Source organism: Nansenia antarctica, assembly GCF_963989245.1.
Source record: "Nansenia antarctica genome assembly, chromosome: 7".
Lineage (NCBI taxonomy): Eukaryota > Metazoa > Chordata > Actinopteri > Argentiniformes > Microstomatidae > Nansenia > Nansenia antarctica.
Window position 1 is genome coordinate 46,505,281 of NC_137677.1, and position 25,674 is coordinate 46,530,954.

Here is a 25,674-nt window from a genome sequence, read left to right on the forward strand (position 1 = left end):
CAAAACACGAACCACATGTATAGCTCAGGCAGTGGGCCTAGTTTTCGTATGTGGGCAGACTGGGCACGTATTATTACCAAACAAACATGTCATGGGTCCTATTGGACAATTCCAGATGACTATTGCCAATGCCCGAATTTGATATGCTGAATTTGTTAAATGTTTCATATTGTTTTCCACCATCTCAATCTCAAAGTGTATTTGGTGTCATAAACATAAGGCTGTAACTGCAATTTCCATGTACATTGAAACAAAGCCTGTAAAAACAATAGATAATGCAAAGCATGTTCTGGTATGTGAGGTTGGTGTACACACACACACACACACACACACACACACACACACACACACACACATAGAGAAGGAGAGAGAAGGTGTCTGAAAAGTGATAGGAGACGTCCCCCATCTACAGACCAATTTACTCCCCTGTCAACCTCCCCCACACACTCTCCTATCTAAGATACATCTCTGTTAAACATCAAATACACCTGCTGTCAGACCCCAACCCCCCCCCCCCACACACACACACACACACACACACATATCTACAGTCATGAGCCCCCACCTGTGACCTCTGCATATCTGTTACCCAGATAGAGGAGAGTGAGAAGTGCTACATTCAGTTCTGTCAGCTATCAGATTATTATTCCATCAAGACCAGTACCTCATGCTGTAACTCTCTGTGGCCTGGATTTATGTATGTGCGTGTGTGTGTATGTGTGTTTGTGTGTGTGTGTGTGTATCCACTGCTGTAACACTTGAACACCAGCCACCAGATCCATCATTATCATCATCATCATCATCATCACCATCACAGACACACACACACACACACACACACACACACACACACACACACACACACACACACACACACACCTCTAAGCAGTAAAAATAGATCATGTGTGACTCAGCCGTTATGTAAAGTCCATCTGATAGGGCGGCTTGGGGCTGTTTCTATCAGTCTAGTCTGATGGACTGGAACTGAGGTGACGTGTGTCTGCTGTGGCTGAGCTACGGCTGTGTGACACTCACATCAGCTGCACCTCCCGTTCCTCATTACCCCCCCCCCCCCCCCTTCCCTCTAAAGTGTGCACTCATTTACTGCTTTCATGCACTTCTAAGGAATAAACTGATGTAATGAGGTAAACTAGCTGGAAACTCCCCAGAGTATCCCTGTATCCCAAGAGTCACTTCACATAGAGGGATAGGGAATCACAAGGCTCTGTTCATTTTCTTCTGTGGGGTGGAGGGCGCATGTTATCTTTGCTGGGTTAGGGCCAGGGCATATGAACCAGGGCATACAGAGGGCCTCCATGCCATAAAGAATCAACTCTCTCGGCCTCAAAGGATGTCACTGACTGTGAAATCCCGTTCTATTATGTCTGACATTTCTGTATCAGATGAAGATACAAGGGGATACCTGTAATGTGCCAAAAGATAAGAGAATAAATCAGTGTTTGAAATGTTTCATACTTTCTGTCAGAATTGTTCCGAATTCAGTACTTTCCCCTTTTAGCGGACGCATCGTGAAATATGTAAGATATTGCGTCATTGTTGTTTACTGTGTCCTGGGGTGTGGTTAATGATAGAGCTAATTAGCATGTGGGGGGTGCCCCTCCCTCTGCTCAATGTTTTACATCTGCTAATGGAAAAGCATTCAGCTCAGTGAGAACAGTAATGAGAAAGAAAAGCATGAGTTGTGCACACACAGGCACAAGCACGCACACACACACACACACGCACACACGCGCACACACACACACACACACACACACACACACACACACACACACACAGACACACAATCACACACACACATGCGCACACACACACACGCACAAACGTGCGCACACACACAAACACAGGCACCTCATTAGAGAGGGCCCACTGAAGGAGACTCACTCTGGACTTAAATCCATGGCACGCTGCTTCTTAAGTGGATGCCTTGTGAGAGGATTTAAACATATGAAACATTTACAATACAATGTGCTACAGTCACCTCTTATTAACAATGGATACACCTGTACTCTGCTCTACTCAGGTGGGTGAGGAAAGCAGAGCAGGCTTCACAGAGAGAGGCTGGCATATCTGAGTGGTTCATTCTCTGACTACAAAGAGCAGCAGACACCCTCATGTCTTGTCATGTCCCACGCCCACTGTGCTAATTCTCAGATAACTCAATACATTCTGTAAAGCTACTAAAGAAAGGCTTTTACTATGGCTGTGTGTGTGTGTGTGTGTGGTGTTTGTGTGTGTGTGTGTGTGTGTGAGAGAGAGAGAGAGAGAGAGAGAGAGAGAAACATTGTCTTTTCACTGTCCAATCATGATAAATAATCCCACAGCCAGGCGTGAAATGCGATTTCCACCAAACAATAGGAGTCACGCCTCACCACCCGTACAACCCTCAACCTCTCGGCCTGTGAATAGACACACACACGCACACACGCACACGCACACACATGCACACACACACACACACACACACACACACACACACACACACACACACAACTGTAATCTCTCAGTACGACCTCAGAAGATCGCAGAAGCTCCATAGAATGACCTGGTTTTGGGGTTAGATAGATTAGATACAATGTTTTGGGCTGTTTATAATGGGTTTAAAGCGGGGTTTTTTCCCCGAAAGGCTCTAGTAGTTTAGCTCTACTTGGATCAAATGAACTCAGCATATGTTTGCCTTATCCAGTTTGCTGAGAGATCTTTATGTTGGTGGAAAACATTGGAGATGACAGGGAAAACAGCTGGAGGAGAGACGGGGGCAGTGTTTAGAGAGAGTGAGACATGACGGTTGAGTGTAACACTCACTAACGCTCACAAACTGAAGTGACAGACAGTAGGCAACATCTGGGAGTCTCAGTGTAAACATTTCAACTAAATGTACTCTCAAGGCTACCGGGCCAAATAGGCATGAATATAATATGTAATACAGTATATATGAAGTATATACACGTATGAAGTTTGGCTGAGTGAATGTTTTAAGTACAGTCTCAACTTTGGTTGAGAGGCAGTCATGCGTGTCAGTGATCTGAGGTGTGAATGCTGCGCGTTCAGAGGTGGGAAACCTTTTCACACTGAAGCTGCGTCGTTCAGAACGTGTTGGGCTGGGAAGGACACCACACAGGCAGGGTGACGTCGAAGCGCGCAGCGTTCTGCTATGATAGCATCCTGTAGCATAGGTCTACCACTTCCTCTACATCAGCCCTCTGTGATTCATCTGGACCAATGCGTGAGTAATGACTCGAGGGTCTCAGTCAGCTGAATGGACCGATATGGCACCTAATGAAAAAACATAAATTTTCTATTTATCAGACTTCTGGTTGCTGCTGTTGCAGTTCCTCAGATGGAAACACAACTCACAGATAGTGTGATATCCTGTTAATACTTACCTGAAGTACCACCCCACGCCAGTAGGGTACCATCATAAGTGTTGGGCATTAGTTACCTATAATATAGTATTTTGGGTACCAGAAGAGACTGGCGAGAAAAGACAGTGACGCGCGTGATGTGAGTTGGACATTTATTGTTATTGTTAAGTTCTTCATTAAACGGTTAACCTGAATCCGGGACGGCATTCATTTATCATCACAAGTTAAGTTACCACAGATAGAGCCTGTTATGCACCAGGTATACACTCACAGTGACAGTAGGCCCACCTGGCATGACTGTATAATCCTGCAGCAAGGGTAACCCAAACGGGCTGGAGCCTGCGACCCGACATCTGCTAGTGTAATGAAAACATTACACCTAGAGTTCCACGCTCTTGATGAGGTCACTGGTGTTATAGGAATGATTACCATCCAATTAAAGGCTGTCTTAACATTCATTTGATTTTGAACAATGTCAGATCATTGACATAATATTAATTATATGATGATATCAGTGCCACCAGACCAGAGGATGCTGGTGGAGGTAGAAATATGTTTGATACCATTCCTCATTCCATGCCACACCTTACGGAGCCCGTCCTCCAACTCCACCAGCCTCCCCCGAGAGGGCCATCTGACACTGTTCAACTGGTTGTTGTGACAGCGTTTAATTGAAGAGTAATTTCAGATAGTAGATAGTGTACATAGCCTTTATTTATGTAAAGCAGCTCTTTTCCCTTTTTTATTTTACCCTTGGCCCTCTTGTTTTTAGTCTTTTTCCAAGCACCAGGGGAGCCCCCCTCCTAAATTTCGTTGTATGGTACCTGTACTGTATTAATGACAATAAAGACCATTCATTCATTCATTCATTCATTCATTCATTCATTCATTCATTCATTCATTCATTCATTCAATTTGATTATGAAATCTCCCCAATTTAGGCAGTTCTCATCAAACAAACCCATACTACTCTCCATATAAGAGCACATTAGATTACTGAATTAATTTCTAACGAGTCTTTTAGATTCTCTGATCTGGTATCAAAACCAGGTTCACACTGCCATGTGTCATCGGTGCCATATCAAGCAAGCGCCCTCCCTGAGGAGGGAACGAGATAAGGAGGCGAGGAGGCAATAACGAGTGTGTGTTTCACAGTGTTGGAACGGGGACACCTCCATACGGACTGCGCAGGGATTCACACTCGCGGCACTACTTCCAGGCGATGTCGTTTCTGGCGTGTATTCTCCCCGTAATCAGGATCTACCTGGTCGGTTTAAGGGTCCTGTTGTGTCAGCTGCTCAGCAGACCCTTCATATTACCAGGTTGGTTCAACCTTCGCGTTTCAGAGTACCACTGTGTGTACTGTGCATGTGAAACAGGATAACGAGCGATCCACTGACTTCTCTGATATGATCTATTCTAACGTGGGCCTAAGATCGCCAGCTAAAACTACAATGTGCATGACATAGACACGTCCCTAGCCTATCCCCCAATGTCTGTTGGAGCAAATGCCACCGTGGGACACGATAATAACACAAGTTGACACTCTTACAACGCTATAAACAGCGCGCGTTCAGGGGGATTGACACTGCGCGCTCTTTTTGCAGCCAAGCATGCCCCTTACTTTAGCGCATCTCCAGTGTCGTTGTCATTAGTTAGTTATTATCATTATTATTATTGTTACGGTTTTAAATGGTCGTATCGGTTTCCCGAACCTTGAGCAACAGTTAGATTGAAAAAAAAAAAATCTGTTTATTTTTTCCAGTCGGCTGTGTTAAAAGAAAAAGTGTCAGGGATGCGCCTACCAGGTTGAGTCATTGTAGTAGTAATGTAAGAAATTCACACTGATTTTTACCGGGTCAGGAAAACCTCCCAGGCCATAAAGCACATTATGTTCTGAATTCCGAAGAGCCCTCTACTACCCCCAAGGCACTCCTGAAGATCTGAAAGGATTTCTGATAATCCTCTGATAATACTATGTGCTCTAATCCAATTCAATCCCTGGAGTAGGTGCCAGGGGCCGATATGGAATCCAGCTACTAACTATATTTAATAAATGACATGTTTTTTATTCCTGATGACTCTCTCTCTGCCTCTCCCAGTGCTGCCCAAACAACATGGCAGGGTTGCTATAGTGACGGGAGGAGGCCGGGGGATCGGCTATGAGATTGCGAGACACATGGCCAGCCTGGGGGCGCATGTCATCATAGGTATGGTATCACCCTTTTAACACCCCCATCTGTCACAGCACACCAATATACGGTACTGGGGGCCACCTTTAATGTAAGCTGTTTTAATTAATATAATTTATTGATTCATTTATTTTTATTTTTATTATTATTCACCCACATTCCAAAGTAGGCCTATATAATATGTACAAATTATTTCCTTGGGGCAGATTTTTAAGTGGCTGAAAAAAAAGCTTTGCCCTGGAGCGTGTGCGTGTGCCTGTATGCCTGTTTGTGTGTGTGCGTGTCACATACTGTCCAGTAAGACACACCTTGCCCTTGCAACGATTGGCCTCATAAGCCATCTGCGCACTCACCGTACTCATGTAACATCTTAATGAAAATGTGTCATAGTCATGTGTGTGTGTGTGTGTGTGTGTGTGTGTGTGTGTGTGTAGCACTCCTCACTCTCACTTCTATCTGGGTAACAGATTTGCAGAGGTCACAGGTAGCGGTTTAAGACTCTTTTCGGGGTGGGGGGGGGGGGGGGGCGGGGGGAGTCTGACAGCAGGTGTATTTGATATATGGGGGGGGTAATGTGGTAACTGTGGTGTATTTTAGATGGGGGAGAGTGTGTCGATGGAGGTTGACAGGGGGGTAAATTGTTCTGTGGGGGTCGTCTCCTATCACTTTTCAGACACCTCTTTCTCTGTGTTTGAGAGAGAGAGTGTGTGTGTGTGTGTGTGTGTGTGTGTGTGCGTGCGTGTGTGCGCGTGTGTGTGTGCGCGTGTGCGTGCGCACAAGATTCAGAGCCCCCGAGGGCTCTCTCCGTCACAATAGTTTTTGGTTTTCAGCCCTGCGTCACTACAACAAGTTAAACGTTGCTTTGCCCTTGAAAAGGCCTGTGTGTGATAATCTAAGATTAGTGTGTATTGTCTCTGCTATGTCTCTGGGTGTTTACTGTCTCTGCATCTCCCAATCTTACAGTAGTTTTGCATTTTGTTTACTCAGTAGATATGCCAATATGTCTCTTTCTCTTTCTCTCTCTCTCTCTCCCTCTCTCCCTCAGCAGCTTTGAGCTCAGACTCCATGAATATTCTCTGTGTTCTCTCTTAGGTGGAAAGAATGAACAGGAGGGTCTGTCAGCTGTGAGGAGGATATGTAAGGCGAACAGAGAGGCCAAAGGTACACACACACACACACACACACACACACACATACACACACACAGCTTGCTCAACTGGCTAAAGGTATGGTAGTGGAAGAAGTTTACATGTGACAGTTAGAGTTCTATGTGTGATATATCTTCAAGTAAGATAATATTTTCGTCAACATTGAAACCATGTTAAGTTGTACAAATATGAACAGTATAATTTACTCAACAAGCCTACAGTGACATGCCAAATTCAACCTGCTGCATGTATCCAAATGCTGCAACGTTTTTCTTTTTGCGAACCTGAACTTTTGTTATGTTTTTTAGTATTTGCATCAGCTAAATAAATAGGCAATTCTCCATCTCTCGCAACCCCAAATCATTACTGCAATTACTAGCCACTTACAGTTTTTCTTACAGTTGCCTACATACATTTATGTATATCATTTCTTTTTTTATATATATCTATCTATGTGGGGCAGACCCACTCTTAAATTTTCCATTTTTATTGGCTAGAGACAGTGGAGAAAGACAGGAAAGTAAGGAGGAGAGGGTATGTCAGCAGGACATGGGCCAGATTCGAACCCATGCCGACAATGGGCATGTGTGTGAACTGTAGGCCACAGTGCTAGACCACTGGACCACCCCAGGCCACCCCTTTCATAGGCCACCCCTTTCATCCCAGGCCATCCCTCTCTGTAAACACTGTCAGTACTGTTATTATTGTTACTATTATAAAGGAGCCTAATGTAGGCGTATAAATCAGCCTAATGCATTAGGAGTAGCAGGTAGAAGAATGGGGCACCTGGGTGGCATATCTCAGTAAGGCGCATGCCACCTAATCGCAGGGTCCCTGGATCGATTCCGGCCATGTCATCCCTCCTTTCTTTCACCCATCCTTCCTGTCAATCTTTACTGTCTCGAAATGCCCCAAAACTGTGCTGTTAATCACAATAATATTCAGTGATTAATCAGATTAATCATGATCAATCACAAATACTAGTAAATAGTATTGTTATTATTGTTATTATTACTATTATTATTATTATTTTATTTTTTAATAGTATTTACTTGTATTTTGGGGGGAGATCAAAAACAAAAAATTATGTGGTGTTGGAATAAAGAAATGCATGACAAACTGGTTAGAGGAATCAGAGTTTTTAAGCTATAACAGGCTAGGTCCCTCAGGCTAGGTTGTAGAGTACACTGTACACTGTACTACATACTCAGGCAGACAGACAGGCGAGGGGGTTTGTACACAGGAATATGGCGGTGCCCTGAATAAGAATGTGACACGTGTATGTGTCTCTGTCTTTGTGTGTGTCTGTGTCTGTTGATGTTGATGAATGTGATAGTAGCTCATTAGTATGTGAGCCACAAGCTTCTCTTCAAACATTCTCGTGGCTTCTCTTCTGGTGTGTGTGTGTGTGTGTGTGTGTGTGTGTGTGTGTGTGTGTGTTTTTGCAAGATGTGTGTAATGAAAGCTGTTATGAGGTTGTGCACAGTTAGAGTGTGTCTGTGTGTGTGTGTGTGTGTGTGTGTGTGTGTGTGTGTGTGAGAGAGAGACAGAGACAGAGACAGAGACAGACAGAGAGAGAGAGAGAGACAGACAAAGAGAGAGAGAGCGAGAGAGATTCTAGGAAGGCTTCCTCTGAGAGGAGGAGAGAGTGTAAGTGTGTGGCTGAGGCAGAGATACCTAGTGAATATCAATCAGACTGACAGATCAGATTATCCACCTGAACATGCCAGACATCAATAACCAACCTGGGTAGGTCAGTCCTACATTGTGTGTGTGTGTGTGTGTGTGTGTGTGTGTGTGTGTGTGTGTGTGTGTGTCTGCCAGTGTGTTGCTGTGGTGACCGCTGCATGCGAGGTAATGTGGCTCCAAGAGCCTCTGGACTGGATCACATCAGTGGGATTACAGGAAATGACTAGACTGGAGGTGGTGTTAGTCATAGGGGCCTCAGGGCTTTTGGCCTGAAAACACACACACACACACACACACACACACATACACAGCATTACTGCCACAGGTATTGACTGGAGTCTCCAAAATTCCAAATGTAGTCACTCAATAGTCATCATACATGAAAGTACTATGCATGAAACTGTAGGCCTATAGATTCTGGATGTGAAACCAGATGTTGTCAGTGTGTGTAGGGGGTTAACGTCTGTTGGAAAGGTGAGTGTTGGCGGGAAAACGTACAGTACACCCCCTTGACACACACATGCCAGAGTAGAATTCTCTCTCTCTCTCTCTCTCTCTCTCTCTCTCTCTCTCTCTCTCTCTCACACTCTTTGTCTCTCCACTTTCAGCCAGGGGTGTTTTGTTTCAACACAATATTCCATGTACAGCAGGTAGGGGTTTGATAGGTACAGGTTGACATTTCAGCGGGGTATGTCTAAGCCCCGTCGACAACAGCTGTGAAGGATGGGATATGCGTCCTGCACTCACAAACATCCGTGTTTGTTTTGCGTTTGCCACAGAGCGCACAATCAATAACCACCATCCCATTGTTGACAACAGAAACTGTTTTTGTCAATTATTTGGATCACTAATGAGCTCACACGTGATGTGATAAATTGTGAATTGTAATCGCTACATCGCGAAAGGTGGATGATCTCAGAGCCAAACCGGGCAGTTATTGTAACACCATGTTTTGAAGCTAATATACAGTATCAAGGACAGGAGAACATGTGAGGGGGCTACAGTGAGGGGGGTGCTGCCTAAAGGGGCTGCGAGGGGGTGAAGGGGAGGCTGTGTTGCATATCACATGTTAAACAGGCAATTCTGGTGACTTTTGACGGGAGAATAACGTAGTGGTTAGTGTGAAATGATCGGATCTAAGGTCATCTGTGAATGACCAGTGTGTGCGTGGATTTGTATGTGTGTGTGTGTGTGTGTGTGAGAGAGAGAGAAAGTGTGTGTGTGAGTGAGTGCATGTATGTGTGTACAGTACTAACTCTACATTATTCCACATATGACGCTGTTAGTGTAGATCCTGCGTTGACTCGTGTTTTGGTCACGACAGCGTCGATGAAGACATTCTCTCTGTTGAAGCTCTCTGTTGGCAGCGTGGGTATGAGTCATGACCGGGCAGGGTAAACGCACCCCTACTGCTTATCAGATACACTGTCAGTGTACCGCTGCTGTTTTTCAAATGCACTATAAATGCTGTGCCCCATTCACCGATAAGTGTGTGTTTTATAAGCAGTAGTTGGTGGATTGATAATATCATGGATAAACAGTAACGGTGTTCAGAGTCAATGGGCCGCTTTCACAGATAAGGCTTAAGCCTAGTCCTGGACTAAATCACACTTTCGACGTAAAAATCTCCATTGAAGATGTTTTTTTTAGTCTTGGTTACGTTTAAGCCTTGTCGGTCGATGTATTGGATGTGTGGATCAAAGGGTGGGTGGGGGGGGGTCAGTATGAGGCCTGAGTCCTGAGCAGAATGAAAAGCTTGTTGGTGGAAAACATACTTCTCACCCTGGCACTGCGCCCGGAGCCTTGCTGCCATTGCAGGTGGAGCAGGTATAGTTCTTTCTCGTAAAGTTGTTTACTTTACCGTGCCTGGCGTAAATCATCGTAAATCATCGCAACATCGTTGTTGTCATTAAAAACCAATGCCGTTAACAGCTCCGTCAATGCAATACCGTGATCGAGCAGACCGTGACCGTTGGGAGGGGGGGGGGAAGCAGCGCGCTCTCCAGCGGTCGTTGGCGGTCAGAGCCAATTAAAAATGTAGCGTGTGGAACCTCGGCGTCTCGATTGTCGAAAACTGGCAATGCGACGATCCGCTGCACCATCTGCACGCGCCCGTTTGCATGGCACTCCCTCCCAGCGGGCGTCCTACCAGGAAGTGTGTGTGAGAGAGAGAGAGAGCGCCCTTGGGACAGATGGAGGACGGGAGCGACGGTGCTCTAGTGAGGGAGACACACTCCCGAGAGGGGAGGAGTGGCGTGGCGGGGAGATGAGACGGGCTTATCAGGGCTCCCTATCAAAGGCAGACAGCACTCTTATCTCAGTCCCTTCCCTGTCCCCTGTCCTGTCTGTCCTTCCTGTCCCTGTCTCTGACCCCACTCCACTGACAGAATCCCCCTTGTCAGAACAGGACGGGGGGGGGGGGTGGGGGGGGTTGAGCTTTGAAGCTCAGCGTGACACACGCTGCATTACTCAGACTGTCACACTAATGAGACATGAAACTAACTTCTACCCATGCGCACACACACACACACACACACACACACGCACAGACACACACACACACACACACACAGACACACACAGACACAGACACACACAGAGACGCACAGACACACACACACAGTCTACCAGCCCCCCGGTCAGAGCTCAGCCGTGCTCTTGGTCATACCAATGCTGCTGCTTTATGCTCTATCGTATATTAGCCCATATATAACGGCCTGTAAGCCCTCACTGAGGAGAGCGGGAGGTATTATGGTTCATTATGTGTCTTAGTGAAGTGTAGCAGCAGTAGTATTTCAGCGTAAGGACCCACAGAGCCCTATGTAGGAGATTAATACATGATCTCAGGGTGCTTTCATGTTCTAGCACTGAAATAGCTAGCAGAAATAATCCTTTTATAATAGCGTGTGTGTGCGTGCGTGCGTGTGTGTGTGTGTGTGTGTGTGTGTGTGTGCGTGCGTGCGTGTGCGTGCGTGTGCATGCGTACGTGCGTGCGTGCGTGCACGTGTCTGTGTGTGTATCTGTGTGCCTGTGTGCGCGTGCGTGCACGACCACGTGTGCGCGTGTGTAGCTGCCGTTCAGATCGTCCGCGTCCATGACAAACGCAGATAAGGGACTATGTCTATGTGGCGTACTCTACTCGGCAGTAGAGGACATGGGAGTGCTCCACCAGGCAGACGCAGTGTGGTGGTGTGGCTCACTGTAGCGCGCGGCGCAGAGACCAGTGGGTTGATGTTACCAGCAGCTGTGTTTGACTTCAGCCTGTCAGAACGTACCGGGTCATGAGATGATAGCCCTCCTCTAATCCCCTCCTCTTGACCTTTTACTACATCCTTCTCCCCCTCTCCCCCTCCTACTCCTCTCCCTCTCCTACTGTGCCTCCTCTCCCTCGTGTCCCTCACCCTTACCCTCCTCCACTTCTTTTTTCCTCCTCCTATCGCGCGTTCCCTTCTCCCTCTCTCCTCTTTTCCCCCCCCCGGCAGTATTACACAGCTCTGTCCCCATTAGCCACAGCACCACCCGCTTAACGAGATATAACATCACTGTCCTAATTAGCCACACAACGCTGGGCTCACAGCAGATAGAAAATAGATGGAACTAGATGCTGTTGACAGCATCCTCCCAGCAGCCCCCCCCCCGGAGAGAGCGCAGAGTCATCTGAGGGACCCGGGGCGTTTCTTGGGGGGCGGTTGTGTGTCAGTCTCAGATAGAGCTACAAGACAGCCATTGCTGTGACAGACTGATATCTATTCCCATTTGAATATTCCACTTTATCACTGTCACAACTGCTCACGCTATCTATCTATAGCTGTATTGGATTTGATTACCTGACTCGGTGAGATAGGACGAGAGTTTTTGAGGATTTTTCACTGCTGACTTTCGATAAAAAAATAAACAAGCCTTTGTGTGTGTGTGTGTGTGTGTTTGTTTTTTTTGTCAGTGGAGTTTGAGAGGCTGGACCTCGCCTCTTTGCAGTCTGTCCGCAGATTCGTCCAGACCTTCAAGGGGCGGGGCCTTCCGCTCCACATCCTGGTCAACAATGGTGAGTGACCAATCAGCCATATTGTTGTTGTTGTTGTTGTTGTTGTTGTTGTCGCTCTCTGATGTGTTTTAGGAAATACAAAGCCATGTGTCACCATCCAGGAGAGTTCTCTGTATCCTCCGATGCATTATGCATCATGTGGCAATGTGTTGCAGTAAGTCTTTTCTTTGAGAAATAGATGGAACTAGATGCTGTTGCAGTAAGTAGGTCTTCCTTTGAGATGAGCTGTGTGAATGAATTGTGGTGGGTTTAAGATCATTTCATTCCTTCCTTTCCTAACGAAATATCCATGTGTGTGTGTGTGTGTGCGTGTGTGTGCGTGTGTGTGCGTGCAGCCGCGGTCATGTTGGTTTCTGAGGGCCATACGGAGGACGGGTTTGAGCAACACTTTGGGGTCAACTATCTAGGTCATTTCTTGTTGACCATGCTCCTTCTGGACACCCTGAAGCATTCTGGGAAACGTGGTTCCTGGTCACGCGTGGTCACAGTCTCTTCCTCCGCTCACCACGCCGGAGAGATCAGACTGGACGACCTGCAGAACAGGTAGGACATCCTAAACACACACACACACACACACACACACACACACACCCCTCCACTCCAGCACACGTCTGAATTAACCGTGCGTAGAGAAGTTAGCCGCTTTTATATAAGACGTGTCTTTCTCTCCTCTCTCCTCAGACAGCGTTACTCGGCCCATGCTGCCTACTGTCAGAGTAAGCTGGCGCTGCTGTTATTTTCCTCCCACCTGCAACAGGAGCTGACGAGTGGAGGGTTCCCAGTGAGTTCGTGTGCGGTGGACCCTGGGATGGTGAACACGGCGCTTTACCGGCACCTCAGTCCTCTGCTCCGCCTGGCCCAGCTGGTTATAGCACGTCTGCTCTTCAGGGTACACTTCTTCTCCACACACACACACACACACACACACACACACACACACACACACACACACACACACTTCTTCTACACTACTACCAGCATGTAGCATTCAAGACTCAAGATTTAACATGATAAATATTCCAAAAATAACACGGCCGCTGTTTTGAGCAGTTTGGGGTTATTTTTGAATATTTTTTGCATATCTTAAAGCTTTGGCCCGGGGGCAGCGTTAATGTCCGTAGGAGGAGATGGAAGGAGACCGCCAAGTGTGTGTGTGTGTGTTTGTGTTTGTGTTTATATGGATGTGTATGTGAGTGTAATCATGTCGGGCAGTTGCATCAGAACACGACCTTTGGGATGTGAATGCCCTGCAACTACAAACGCACCATTAATCACAGGCTGGCAGTGGCAAACCATTAACATGCACACGTGCGCACACACACACGCACACACACGCGCACACACACACACACACACACACAAAAACACACAATATACCATATCACACACAAACCTTTCACCTCGAACCTCACGAACCATGCTCAGAGCAGAGTCACTTGCTCATGTGACCAACAGACCACAGCACAGGGCCTTTGTACAAGAGGAGAATGATGCATTATTCAAGCTTTCCATATTCATGATGCTCATGACGGGTAGCAGCTGGGTGGGTGTGTGAATGACAGGCTGACAGTCTGTTTCCTCAAGTCTTATACACACACGCAACCACACACACACACACACACACACACACACACACACACACACACACACACACACAAACACCCCCAGGCTGCTCCAGGCCCACCCATATATCTACATTATTGTGTAAACAGACAAAAACAAACCATCTGAGGTGCACAGGGAGAGCAGATGCCCTGAAGGCGGTTTCTACACAGTTGGTTTTTTTATATTTAGTGGGACCCGCTAGCAGAGACAGGAGACTGATGTCTCCATTCTACTGTCGTTGTTCACGATGATATACCCTCCCCCTCTTTCAGAGCAGACCTGCTGGTCTCAGCTGGCACAGAGAGCCTTCACACACACACAAACACACACACACACAAACAATCCCACATGCACACACTCTGACTATGATACACATACCCAACATACACAAACAAACCTAGACACACACACACACACACACCCACCAGGCTGGACTATTGTACTTATATAGTAAAATACATGTGTGTGTGTGTGTCTCTGTGTCTCCTCAGACTCCTGTGGAGGGTGCGTCGACGGTACTGTACACTGCCCTGTCCCCCTCTCTGGAGGGGGAAGGTCCAACGGGCTACTGGTCCAACGGGCGCAGGGAGATGACATCCCCCCAGACCTACGACGCCCTGCTACAGCTCCGCCTGTGGGACGCCACCTGTGGGCTAGTGGGCCTGAAACGGGACTAACACTGTCTGAACCAGGACTACCACTGAACCTAGAACAGGACTAGGACAGAAGACGTAACCCTGGACTGCCCTGAACCCAGTATCCTCTCCTCCCTCCCTCCCTCCTTTTTGCCTCCCCACCCCCCCCCCATCCCCTCCCCCCCCATCCCCTCCCCCTTCTGCGACACTCCTCCTTCTCTTCCTTTTGCCCCCACCCCCCCACCATCTCATATCCGGACGTTATCTTTGTGTTGACAATCTCCTCCAACCGCTGGACTGTGATTGGATACTGGTGACTGTTTTGGAGTGTTGAACATGATGAAGGGCTCGATGGGAAGGAAGGAGCTTTCCCGCTGCGGCACGGTCAGCGCACACACACACTGACCTAGCAGAGCCACGAACGTTCATAGCTGCGTTATGAGTGTTTCGTACCATAGAGTTAGTTACGGTTTTGGTTCGCACACTGAATTGATCTTCCAGAACCTTCCACAACGGAGAACGGCGCTCTTCCCCTCTGTGATGGCATATATAATACTGTATATGTATCAGTGTGTGTTGGCTGTGTTCTGGATGGTTGTTGATATTGTCAGACATACTTGGCTTCCTTTGTGTGTTCATGTGAACCAGGATTGGGTTTGCGTTCCGCCGCTGGTCTCCTCAGTCATCTTTAGCTCCTGTTCCAAGGTTTGTTTGTTTTTTTGGTCTCTGTCATTGTCAGAAGGGAGTGATCCAACGAACCTCTTTTCACTGTGTGTATGCGCTGTTTGTGTGTCTTTGTGTCTGTGTCTTTGATGAATGTGTTTGTGTGCACATGATTAGTAACATGGCCGGTTTATCGATAGCACAACAATAACCAGGGCTGACTGGTGAAGTGTGTATGGCAGCAGGAGATAATCGGAGAGTCTCTTCTGTGTGTTTTTCTACCAGCTGATTGGTTCTCGGCTGCTACTCAAGCCATTTGGCCCTGCTCCCAGTGCATTGTGGGATTGAGATTTCCCAGTGGTGAGAGCCCGACTCCATCTGCAGAATTAAGACAAAGATGAGCGCAATCACCAGCACACACACACACACACACACACACACACACACACACACACACACACAATCATCCAATATCCAACCGCATCCAATCATGGGCTTATCTAAACACAAAGTACAAACAAAGTCTACTAACCCATACACACATATGCAGCTGTGCCATGCCCACTGTGAACTAACATTAGCACTCTGAATTACAGCCTTATCTAAACCTGACCTAATTTGTTTGTGATAAGAATCAAACATACACACACACACACACACACACACACACTAGTCCATATCCATTGGAGTCATTCACTGTGTCTGTAGTCTGTTGCTTTGAATACTATGGCTGATTAATGGCATTCAATGTTTCGTTGTGGAGGTAATGTTGTGGTGTGGAGACTTTAAATGCCCTGTTTGTAATGAGAAATGCTTATTAACATGATTACTAGTGGCACAGAGCATGGAGGAAACTGTCTGAGCTGTGCAGCTGTACTCCAACATCCCATAATGTCAGTGTCCATCCCAACATCCCATAGTGTCCGAATGTCTATCCCAACATTCCATAATGACAGAATGTTCATCCCAATGTTCCATAGTGGGTAAAGTCATGTTTCTCTGTGCCACTACCATGTGAGACTGAGATGATAACGATAGACGATGCTCCACTGGTTTTATTAAATGTGCCAATCACACCCCATTTATAAAAATGTGTTTTTGAAGTAGTAGCACTTGCTTTTCGTCGGAAAGAAACACCATACAATTGGGACTAGTTGGTTGGAAGGAATTTGTATAACCTTGCATTTGTCCAACTACAATCTCCTACTGAGCACATGTTGTCTTCCAAAGATGAAGTACAGTATATACGTGCGTGTGTGTGTGTGTGTTTGCGTGTGTGTGTGTGCGTGTGTGTGTGTGTTTTCAGGCTAAGAAGCAGGGCCATTTCAGTAGCTATTTAAGCTGGGATCCAAAGCCTTCAACACCACTACAGTTAAACACCCTCTGAAACCCCTGGGATTGCATTTATATTAAATGGTTTAGTCCCAGTCTATCAGTCTGTAAATGTAAATGTAAATGTCTATACAGAGAGAGCCTATAGGAGGACAGAGCGGTTACAGGGCCAGATTTACTGAGCATTGTGCACCAAAGTTTGCACCCCTTTTTCTCTCACCAAAACAAAGCTACCAGATGAGATGAAACCGTCTTCCTTTACAAAAGCCTTTCATTGCGTTCCATTTTAAGCATTAGAAAAACAAGTGCAAACTAATCCAAATGCAAAGTAAACCTTGCCCCGTGGAGGATGTTGAAATGTTGAAATGTGCAAAAAAAAAAAAAAGTATTTTTGGTCTCTCTTGTATCTCTTGCTTTGCTGTGCCTAAATCTCCCTCAGATGTATAACTGTGAATTTTCAATTTGGAGTTTAAATAGTAGCAAATGTGATATGTCATGTCTGTGATATGTGTCGCCCTTATGGAGTAGTGGAGAGTAATAGGGTGTTTTAAGTAATATGAGGACAACGTCCTGTGTGCAGGTTTGTGTTTGTCTGTGGTTTTAACGTTCCAGCCTCCTCCTTTTCTAACACCCAAAGCCTCTCAATAAACATATTGTGCCAAACCTGCTCTTTTGTTTCGTGTGTGTGTGTGTGTGTGTGTGTGTGTGTGTGTGTGTGTGTGTGTGTGTGTGCGTGTGTGTGTGCGTGTGCGTGTGCGTGTGCGTGTGCGTGTGTGTGTGTGTGTGTGTGTGTGTGTGTGTGTGTGTGTGTGCGTGACTTCAGCGCGTGAGTTTGATGACAGCGTTCTTCACCACTAGAGACAGAGCCTGAGGGAGTGTCTGAACTCCAATCTGAGGCTTAGACACGCTTAAAGATCCTTCCATTAAAGCACATATGTACTCCACGCAGAGGGCTCCATCCGTCAGTCACACACTCACACAGCTAAACCACAACCTCTTCTCAGAGAGCTCTTATTCTCATACTAATAACGGGAAAGCGCAGTGAGAGCTGTTATTTTCTTATTTGCCTCAACAAAAAATGTTTCGCCAGGGCTCTTAATTACGCATTCATCACGGATGACTCCTGAGTGGTTCTCATAACTGTGTGTTGGCTAAACGAATTACCCTTTCCTCTCTCAAATTAATTAGCATTTCCCCTCTTTAATCGTGAAGAATACTCCCTAATTAAAGAACCATTAGAGCTGCCTCTCTACAATGACACTGACATACGTGTTGGCGGCAGCCAGCAGATTCTTTCACAGTCATATCATATTCCTGCCTGTACTTCACTAGAAAGGTAGATATTCATTCAAAAAAAGTAACGTTGATATGACTGCTTATTCTACTCAGGCTAAATATGTCTGTTGTCGTATATATCTGACTGCTGCCTGCTCTTTGAATAGCCCTGTCATTAATCACACAGCAGCAGTAATGAGACAGTGGTGGTGGGTGAGGGTTAGTGGTGATACATGGCCTCTGTCTCAGTGATGGATGCACTGTCTCACATCTTACCTGAGGTCTTTCTCGCTCTCTCTCTGTCCCTCTCTCTGTCACTCACTCACTATTTTCACCACATAGAGATACTGTAAGGTGTTCAGTGCGCTCTCTGCACTGATCTTCCCACTGGCTTTCTCATGTCACCTTCTATGAAGATGTGTGTGTGTGTTTATGTTCACTGTCCTTCTGCCTTGAACAACATACTGAGATGTTGGGCCCACACACACACACACACACACACACACACACACACACACACACACACACACACACACGTCAACACTCTCCCATGTGAGCGGTACTCCGCCAAACGCACAAATTAGAGGACAACAAATGTGTTAAGAAATAGGGAAAGAAAAATACTAGAGAAAGGATGTGGAGGAACAAAAGCCTGCAGGAACTGGTATTCCTATTCATTTATTCCGTAATTGCATTATTTGTCCACTTATTGAACTTATCTGTTCATTTAGTTATGTCCTACAGATGAGTCAATATTTTTGTAAAGCCAATTATTTCTTTCTTTAGAATTGCATCCGTCTGTCCTCTCCTAAAATGGCAAATTGGATTTAACGCTTCATGCTATTTTCAGATTTACAGCAGCATGTCAGATTTATTGTTGTGTTTTATTACAGTGCGGTATTTGTGGTCCTCTGGGTTATAGGGGTGATCCTTGCCTCCTCGCTAGGTGGTTTTCTGTTGCAGTGGAAGGAATCTAGTAAGGAATTGAATAACTGGAGAAAGCAGGAAGCTACTTTCAGATTAGAAAATAAGCTGTCAACCTCTAAACAAGATTTATGTATGGGGAGAATCACAACAAGGAGCTGATATCAGGAATAATTTATTCAGCCGTGATGGTGGGACCAGATTCATTTTTCACATTTCAGTGGGTTTCCCTCTCACACACACACACACACACACACACACACCCTCAGGTCTTTCTCAGAGGCAGACACGACAGCCTCAAGGGCACATGGCATCACTCCTCCCACTCAACCCTGTGGAGAGGAGTGAAGGTTAGAGCTGAATATTCCTCAGGCCCAATGTGATGCCTCATATCAGGAGCATGTTTACTTCTCACTAACCCACTCATCTGATACACTGAGGAGCAGCTGATACAAGAGAGATACAAAGCGGAGAGAAGGGAGGAGAAAGAGGTTGAATGTGAAGAGAAGGGAGTGGAGGAGAGAGTAGAGGAAAGAAGGAGAGAAACCAAAGAGAGGAGAGAAAGAGGATGAGAGAATAGAGAGGATAAGGAATAGCAAAGAAAGAGAGAAGATGAGGAGGAGAGAATGACTGTATGACTGAAGGAGAGATAAGGAGCAGAGAAGAAAGAAGGAGCTGAGGAGAGGAGAGAAAGAGGGTATTATTGTGGAGAGAGAGAGTGCGTCACCTCTGCAGCACATAGCCCTGAGAGTGTCACACACCTCCGGAATGACAATCCAGTTTGTCTGTTTATCTTTTGGGGAAAGATTGGTGGATCTGTAATGCCGAACGTCCTTGAGGGAGCAGGACTCTCTGGTCTCCCATCACCCCTAGATGTGACCACTCACACAATACACCTTGGCTGTTGCGTATACTTTGATAGTCACTATCACTAAGCCAATGTCATCAACTAATTAGCGTTGTGAAACTTGGTATATCACCCCGGAGACGCTCTCTTCAATGTTATCCTGATCAACACCAGAACAAGCACGACAAGGACCAGCTGATGGAGTCTGGTTTTTGATGGAGTGATGTGACCAGCCAAGAGTAAAGCACCTAACTCTGGCTGACTGACAGTGACCAACCAAGAGAAAGAGAGGACAGAGATGACCTATGGCCATGAGAGACATCCCACAGATCTGACAAGTCATCACTTCACTGAAACAAATAAGTCATATAATAACTCTATACTCGCTATAACTTTTCATGATCCAAACCATGTCTATCATAATCTGTTCAAAAGTTAGTGTTTGCCCTTGAAGGATGACCAACATTAGGGTGACTAAATCAATGGAGGCCAGAGAGAAAAAGTGGTAAAAGATTTGGAAAATAGCATCCCAACTAATTAGCGCTAGGGTACTGATGTAACTTGCATTAGGCTACCTGACAAGCTCACTCTCATTGAACTCGTCTTTCTTCTCAAATCCACAGAACGTAAAAATACAGAGATGAGAAAGATATTAATATTCTAGTTTACGCTTTTTATATGAAAGCAAAATTCATATTTTAACATTATAAAATTAATATAAGATTTTCACAAAAACAAGCGTATCTTTGTGAAATGTCAATGAGCATTAAGCGTACCCCGAGCCTTTTCTTTTCAAAGTATTTTACATTGAATTCATTTTGTCATCCTTAGTTTTTGTGACCCGTGGAAACAACTTTAGACAACCACAACAATGTAAATTCTCAAAAGTTGTTGCAAGACAATGGCACCGTTCTGTCAAGTGCTCTGTGCTTATTATCAGATGCATTTGCTTATGAAATCCCACTTTTTGGATCAAATTTTATGCTAGAAAAAGACCCCACTGAAAGATTCACAACATCAAGGATCATATTGTTTTATGTAACAGGAGGGTGTGGTTGGGGGACAAACCTTAGCCAGACAACGCCACCTTGGGAATTACACCCAAGCAAACACCTTGAGTTACAATAGTCCCTATATGTAAGGAAGACAGAGATGTGATTCAAAATCAAATGGTTTACATTTATTAAAATGTAAAGAAAAATGTATGGCTGGAAGCAACTATGGGGAGAATGGTCAGTATCTATTGAGACTGAGGAAGTAATAATAATATCTTAGATTTGAGATTGTTTATTAAGGTAAGCCCCTTGAGAAGAATCTTCTCATTTTCGAGGGGGTCCTCACATATAACAATACAAACATAATAGTAACGCATAACAAATAACAATACAAAGCACCTACACACACACTCACACACACAGCCCGTCATCACTCCACAACCCACCACTACAACCCAACCGCAATATATAGATGCAACAGTAAGATACATACATAATATAATTATCAGAAGACATCAGAAAGTAGTCGAATTGAGCAACAACAGAGAGCACATTAAAGGAAAATACAAATACAAACAACCTGAAAACTAGCCGGTCCAAACCCCCCACATAATTAATAACATGAGAAAGGCTTTTTTAAATAGGAAAGTAAAGATGATTTAAATGAGTGAAAGGATGTGATGGACCTTAAAGGGGAAGGGAGATTGTTCCAATCACTAGGGGCCTTGTAGGCAAATGATTTACGACCTAATTTTTTACGGTATCTGGGAACACAGAAAAAAAGGTTTTGATGTTGTCTGAGTGGATAGGGAGAACTACGGGGGACCAAGTAAACTTTTAAATACATGGGATACTTAAAGTAAATACATTTTAAAATAAATTGTAACCAATGAGATTGCCTTCTGTCTTCAAGTGAAAACCAGTTGAGTAAATCATACATTAGACAGTGGTGTGTAAAATAATGACATCTGAGAACAAAACGACAGAGGGAGTTGAATAAGACATTTAGGGGACGAAGACAGGTTTCAGAGGTACCCTGGTACACAATATCAGCATAATCAATAATTGGTAAAATAAGCTGAGAAACTAATCTTTTCCTGATTTCAAAAGTAAAGCAATCAATAGAACGATATAAAGAACCAAGGCAACCATAGGCTTTTTAAACAAGATTATCAATATGTGGCTTGAAACAGAGTTCAGGGTCAACCCAGAGACCAAGATATTTAAATAATTTAGCATTTTCTAGTGGTGAACCATCATCATAAACAATATTTAAATCTAAGAGATGGGGACGCCGATAATGTGCACCAAACACCATACAACAGGATTTGTTCATATTCAGAACAAGGTTATTATTAAAGAACCAGTTCTGAACAGATGCAAAATCTGATTGCAAGGAGCTTTGAATTTGTGTTAGATCTCTGTGAGAGGTATAGATAACCGTATCGTCTGCATAAAGATGAATAGCAGAGTTAGAACAAGACTTGGGGAGATCATTAATAAATATAGAAAAGAGGAGTGGTCCCAGAGTAGAACCCTGAGGAATACCCTTGTCCACAATTAAGTAATCGGACTGAGAACCCTGTAAAGAAACATATTGACGGCGATTATGCAAATATGCATTAAACCAAAAAAGAGCCTTCTGAGAAAAACCAATGGAGTACAACTTATCAAGAAGAAGATTTATATAGCGCCTTTCTCAAACCCAAGGACGCTTAACAGATTTCATAGACAGTCAGACAGACAGAACAGAAAAACAAAGCAAAGAAACAAAGACAAAGGCCTTAGAAAACAGGTGGGTTTTGAGGGCTGATTTAAAAGTGTCCAGGGTAGGGGCATTGCAAATCGCTGTGGGGAGAGAGTTCCAGAGGGTGGGAGCTGCCACACTGAAAGCTCTGCCCCCGAACGTCCGTAGGTTGGTGCGGGGGGTGGAGAGCAGACCCATGTCTGAGGACTGCAGGTTCCGGGAAGGGGTGTTGACAGAGAAGGTCAGTGAGGTACTGGGGGGTGCAGGCGTGGAAGGATTTGTAGGTGAGGAGGAGGATTTTGTAGGTGATGCGGGATTTGACTGGAAGCCAGTGGAGGTGAATATGGGTGGGGGTGATGTGCTGCCAGGGCTTGGTGTGGGTGAGGACCCTGGCAGCTGAGTTCTGCCCATACTGGAGCGGAGAGGATGGGGTGGAGCTGAGATAGATTTGGGTATCGTCAGCATAGCTGCATAGATAACGTTTATTGCCATTATGCTTGACACATGTAGGAATTTGCTTTGGCATTTACAGAAGGTGCATTTATGCTTTTTTCACATATACATGAACAAAACAAGTACAAATACAAAGACAGGCAAAAACAGGACAACACAGGACAGACAGTGCATGAATAGTGCTGTATGTACTGTATATAAAGTGCAGTGCAGAGTTATTCAAGGTCCAGTGCATGTTCAGTCCTGGGCAGACTTGGAGGCGGGGGGAGGGGGAAGCCAGAGTCATTTAGCAGCCTGGCGGCTGAGGGGAAGAAACTGAGCCTGTGGCGGGCCTTTTATGTCTTAGGCAGCCACAACCTTCTTCCAGAGGGAAGCAGGGTGAGGAGGCCGTGGCCAGGGTGGAAGGGGTCTGCCATGATCTTCCTTGCTCTCCTCAGAGCCCTGGTGTCATGCAGGGATTGCAGGGTTGTCATGCAGGGTTGAGGGGGGGCAAGGGACAGCCGATCACCCTCTTTGCTGAACGTATCACCCGCTGCAACTTGGCCTTGTCCTTGGTCGTTGCAGCAGGGAACCAGGTGATGATGGAGTGGGTGAGGATGGACTCTATGATGGCCGTGTAAAACTGGACCATCATGGACCTCGGCAGCCTGAATTTCCTCAGCTGCCGGAGGAAGAACATCCTCTTCTGGGCCTTCTTCGTGAGGGCCTCGGTGTTCCGCTCCCACTTAAGGTCCCGGGAGATGGTCATGCCTAGAAAGCGGCATGACTCCACAGAGGCCACCGGGGTACCTCCCAGCGTAATGGGAGGGGGCAGGGCTGCTTTCCTACGAAGTCCACCACCATCTCCACTGTTTTTAGAGCATTGAGCTCCAGATTGTTAAAACTGCACCAGCTCTGCAGCCCCTCGATCTCACCCCTGTAGGCAGATTCGTCCCCCCTGGAGATGAGGCCCACCAGGGTGGTGTCGTCTGCAAACTTCAGGAGCTTGACCGAGGGGTGGCGGGAGACACAGCTGTTGGTGTATAGGGAGAACAGTGCTGGAGACAGGACGCAGCCCTGCGGGGAGCCCGTGCTGGTGGACCTGGAGCTGGAAATGCTCTTCCCCAGCTTCACCCGCTGAGACCTGTCAGTCAGGAAGTCCGTGATCCACCTGCAGGTGGAGTCCGGCACCTGCAGCAGGGATAGCTGGTGCTCCAGGATGTGTGGGAGGATCAAGCTGGGGGCTATCCACTATCCACTTGCAAATAGTGCAAGGGTGACCACAGTGCAATTAAGATCACGCTCACGCATGCAATTGGTGATGGGTAGGACCTGAACCAACTAACCCCCCCGTAGGATAGTAGAATAGGTAACACAAAGTTAACGTACACAGGTACCAGTTGGTGCGACAGAAATAGAAATATTAAAAGGGGACACGTTAAACTAGGCAAAACCAGGATTCAATGACAGCAGGTTTTGCCGGAGGCAAAACAGCAGCTAGTGTTTGGACCGACCTATAAGGGCAGAGCACATCCATGAAGGCATGTCACAATAACCACAAATATTACAATTACCTGGGATGCCTTAATTAAGGGCAATCCTATTATATCATATACATGTGCTACCTCTGTCAGCATGCACCACATCAATCCACCATACCTCTGTATCCACTGTACCTCGGCGGTGGGAACCAGCACTATTGCTCACCAGCCTACTAATACCTAGTGGTGCTAAAATACAAGGTTGTAGCAGCAACTAGCCTAATACATCTTAAGGAGCAATGATAGTACAACAACATACCTCTAGCCCGAATGGAAAGGGACTGAGCGCTTGGACAAGCAGAGAGTCAGGTGAGCAAAGAGGTAGGACACTGGGTACACACAGGTTAAGTAGAGAATCACCAATCACTAATGACTAATTGTTTACCAGGTGGTGGATGTCACACCCCTCTGGATCCCAGTGGCTGTCCTGCTTTTCACAATAAAATCACCAAAATGTGTTTTCTCTCAATCTTGGAAGACCCTATACTCTCTGATATAAACCACACTCATATCAGCCCAGTGTGTGAACTGTCAAGCATCAACAGAGCTGACAGAGCCATCGTAATCTGAGATCATAGTAATCACACTGCCACTGATATACTGCCACTGATATCGGAAGAAGGTAACAGTTGTCTAGACACACACACACACACACAAACACACACACACACACAAACACACACACACACACACACACACACACACACACACTCTGATCCGGTAGCATAGGTTGTTGAGCCCCGGCCAGTACGACCAGACTCCCAAGGCCGCAGCACATGTGTCCAGTTTCCTATTGGTCTTCTTCTCTGAGCCCAAAAAGTTGTCCACTGTGTGAGTTGCCCCGTGGGACCTTCATGTCCAAGAGCAGGGAAGCTATGTCAAGCTCCTGCACTGCTGCGTCGTCACTGTTAAGCATATTCAGGTGACTCAGTCTTGTCATAGTGTGAATGTAGTCCATTCAACATTTGAGACCCCCAAGCCCCCCCCCTCTTTCCCGCTGTGGAATATGACATCATGAGTGGAATACGTGTCTAGGCATAACCTTTCTCACAACAGTTTTGTTATTCAGTTCTTTATCAACATTCTGTGGAATATGCACACTGTTATATCATATTATTATATGATCATATTATTGTTAATATGCTGAACCTTTGCTAGCGCCACTTCTCTTACAGCGTCTCTAGCTTCATGACCACAGGCAGAGGGGACATGTCAATCATC

General features: G+C 45.8%; 1 protein-coding gene across 1 annotated transcript; it reads left to right on the forward strand.

The window, feature by feature from the left end:
• Positions 1 to 4,608: 4,608 nt before the first annotated feature.
• Positions 4,609 to 14,739, forward strand: LOC308162664 (polyprenol dehydrogenase; the record flags this gene model as incomplete). The annotated part of the gene is made up of 7 exons (XM_080536808.1): positions 4,609 to 4,708; positions 5,489 to 5,596; positions 6,671 to 6,739; positions 12,356 to 12,457; positions 12,793 to 13,000; positions 13,139 to 13,346; positions 14,554 to 14,739. The coding sequence occupies 7 exons, from the start codon at positions 4,609 to 4,611 to the stop codon at positions 14,737 to 14,739; spliced, it is 981 nt and encodes a 326-aa protein (XP_080392934.1).
• Positions 14,740 to 25,674: the final 10,935 nt, after the last annotated feature.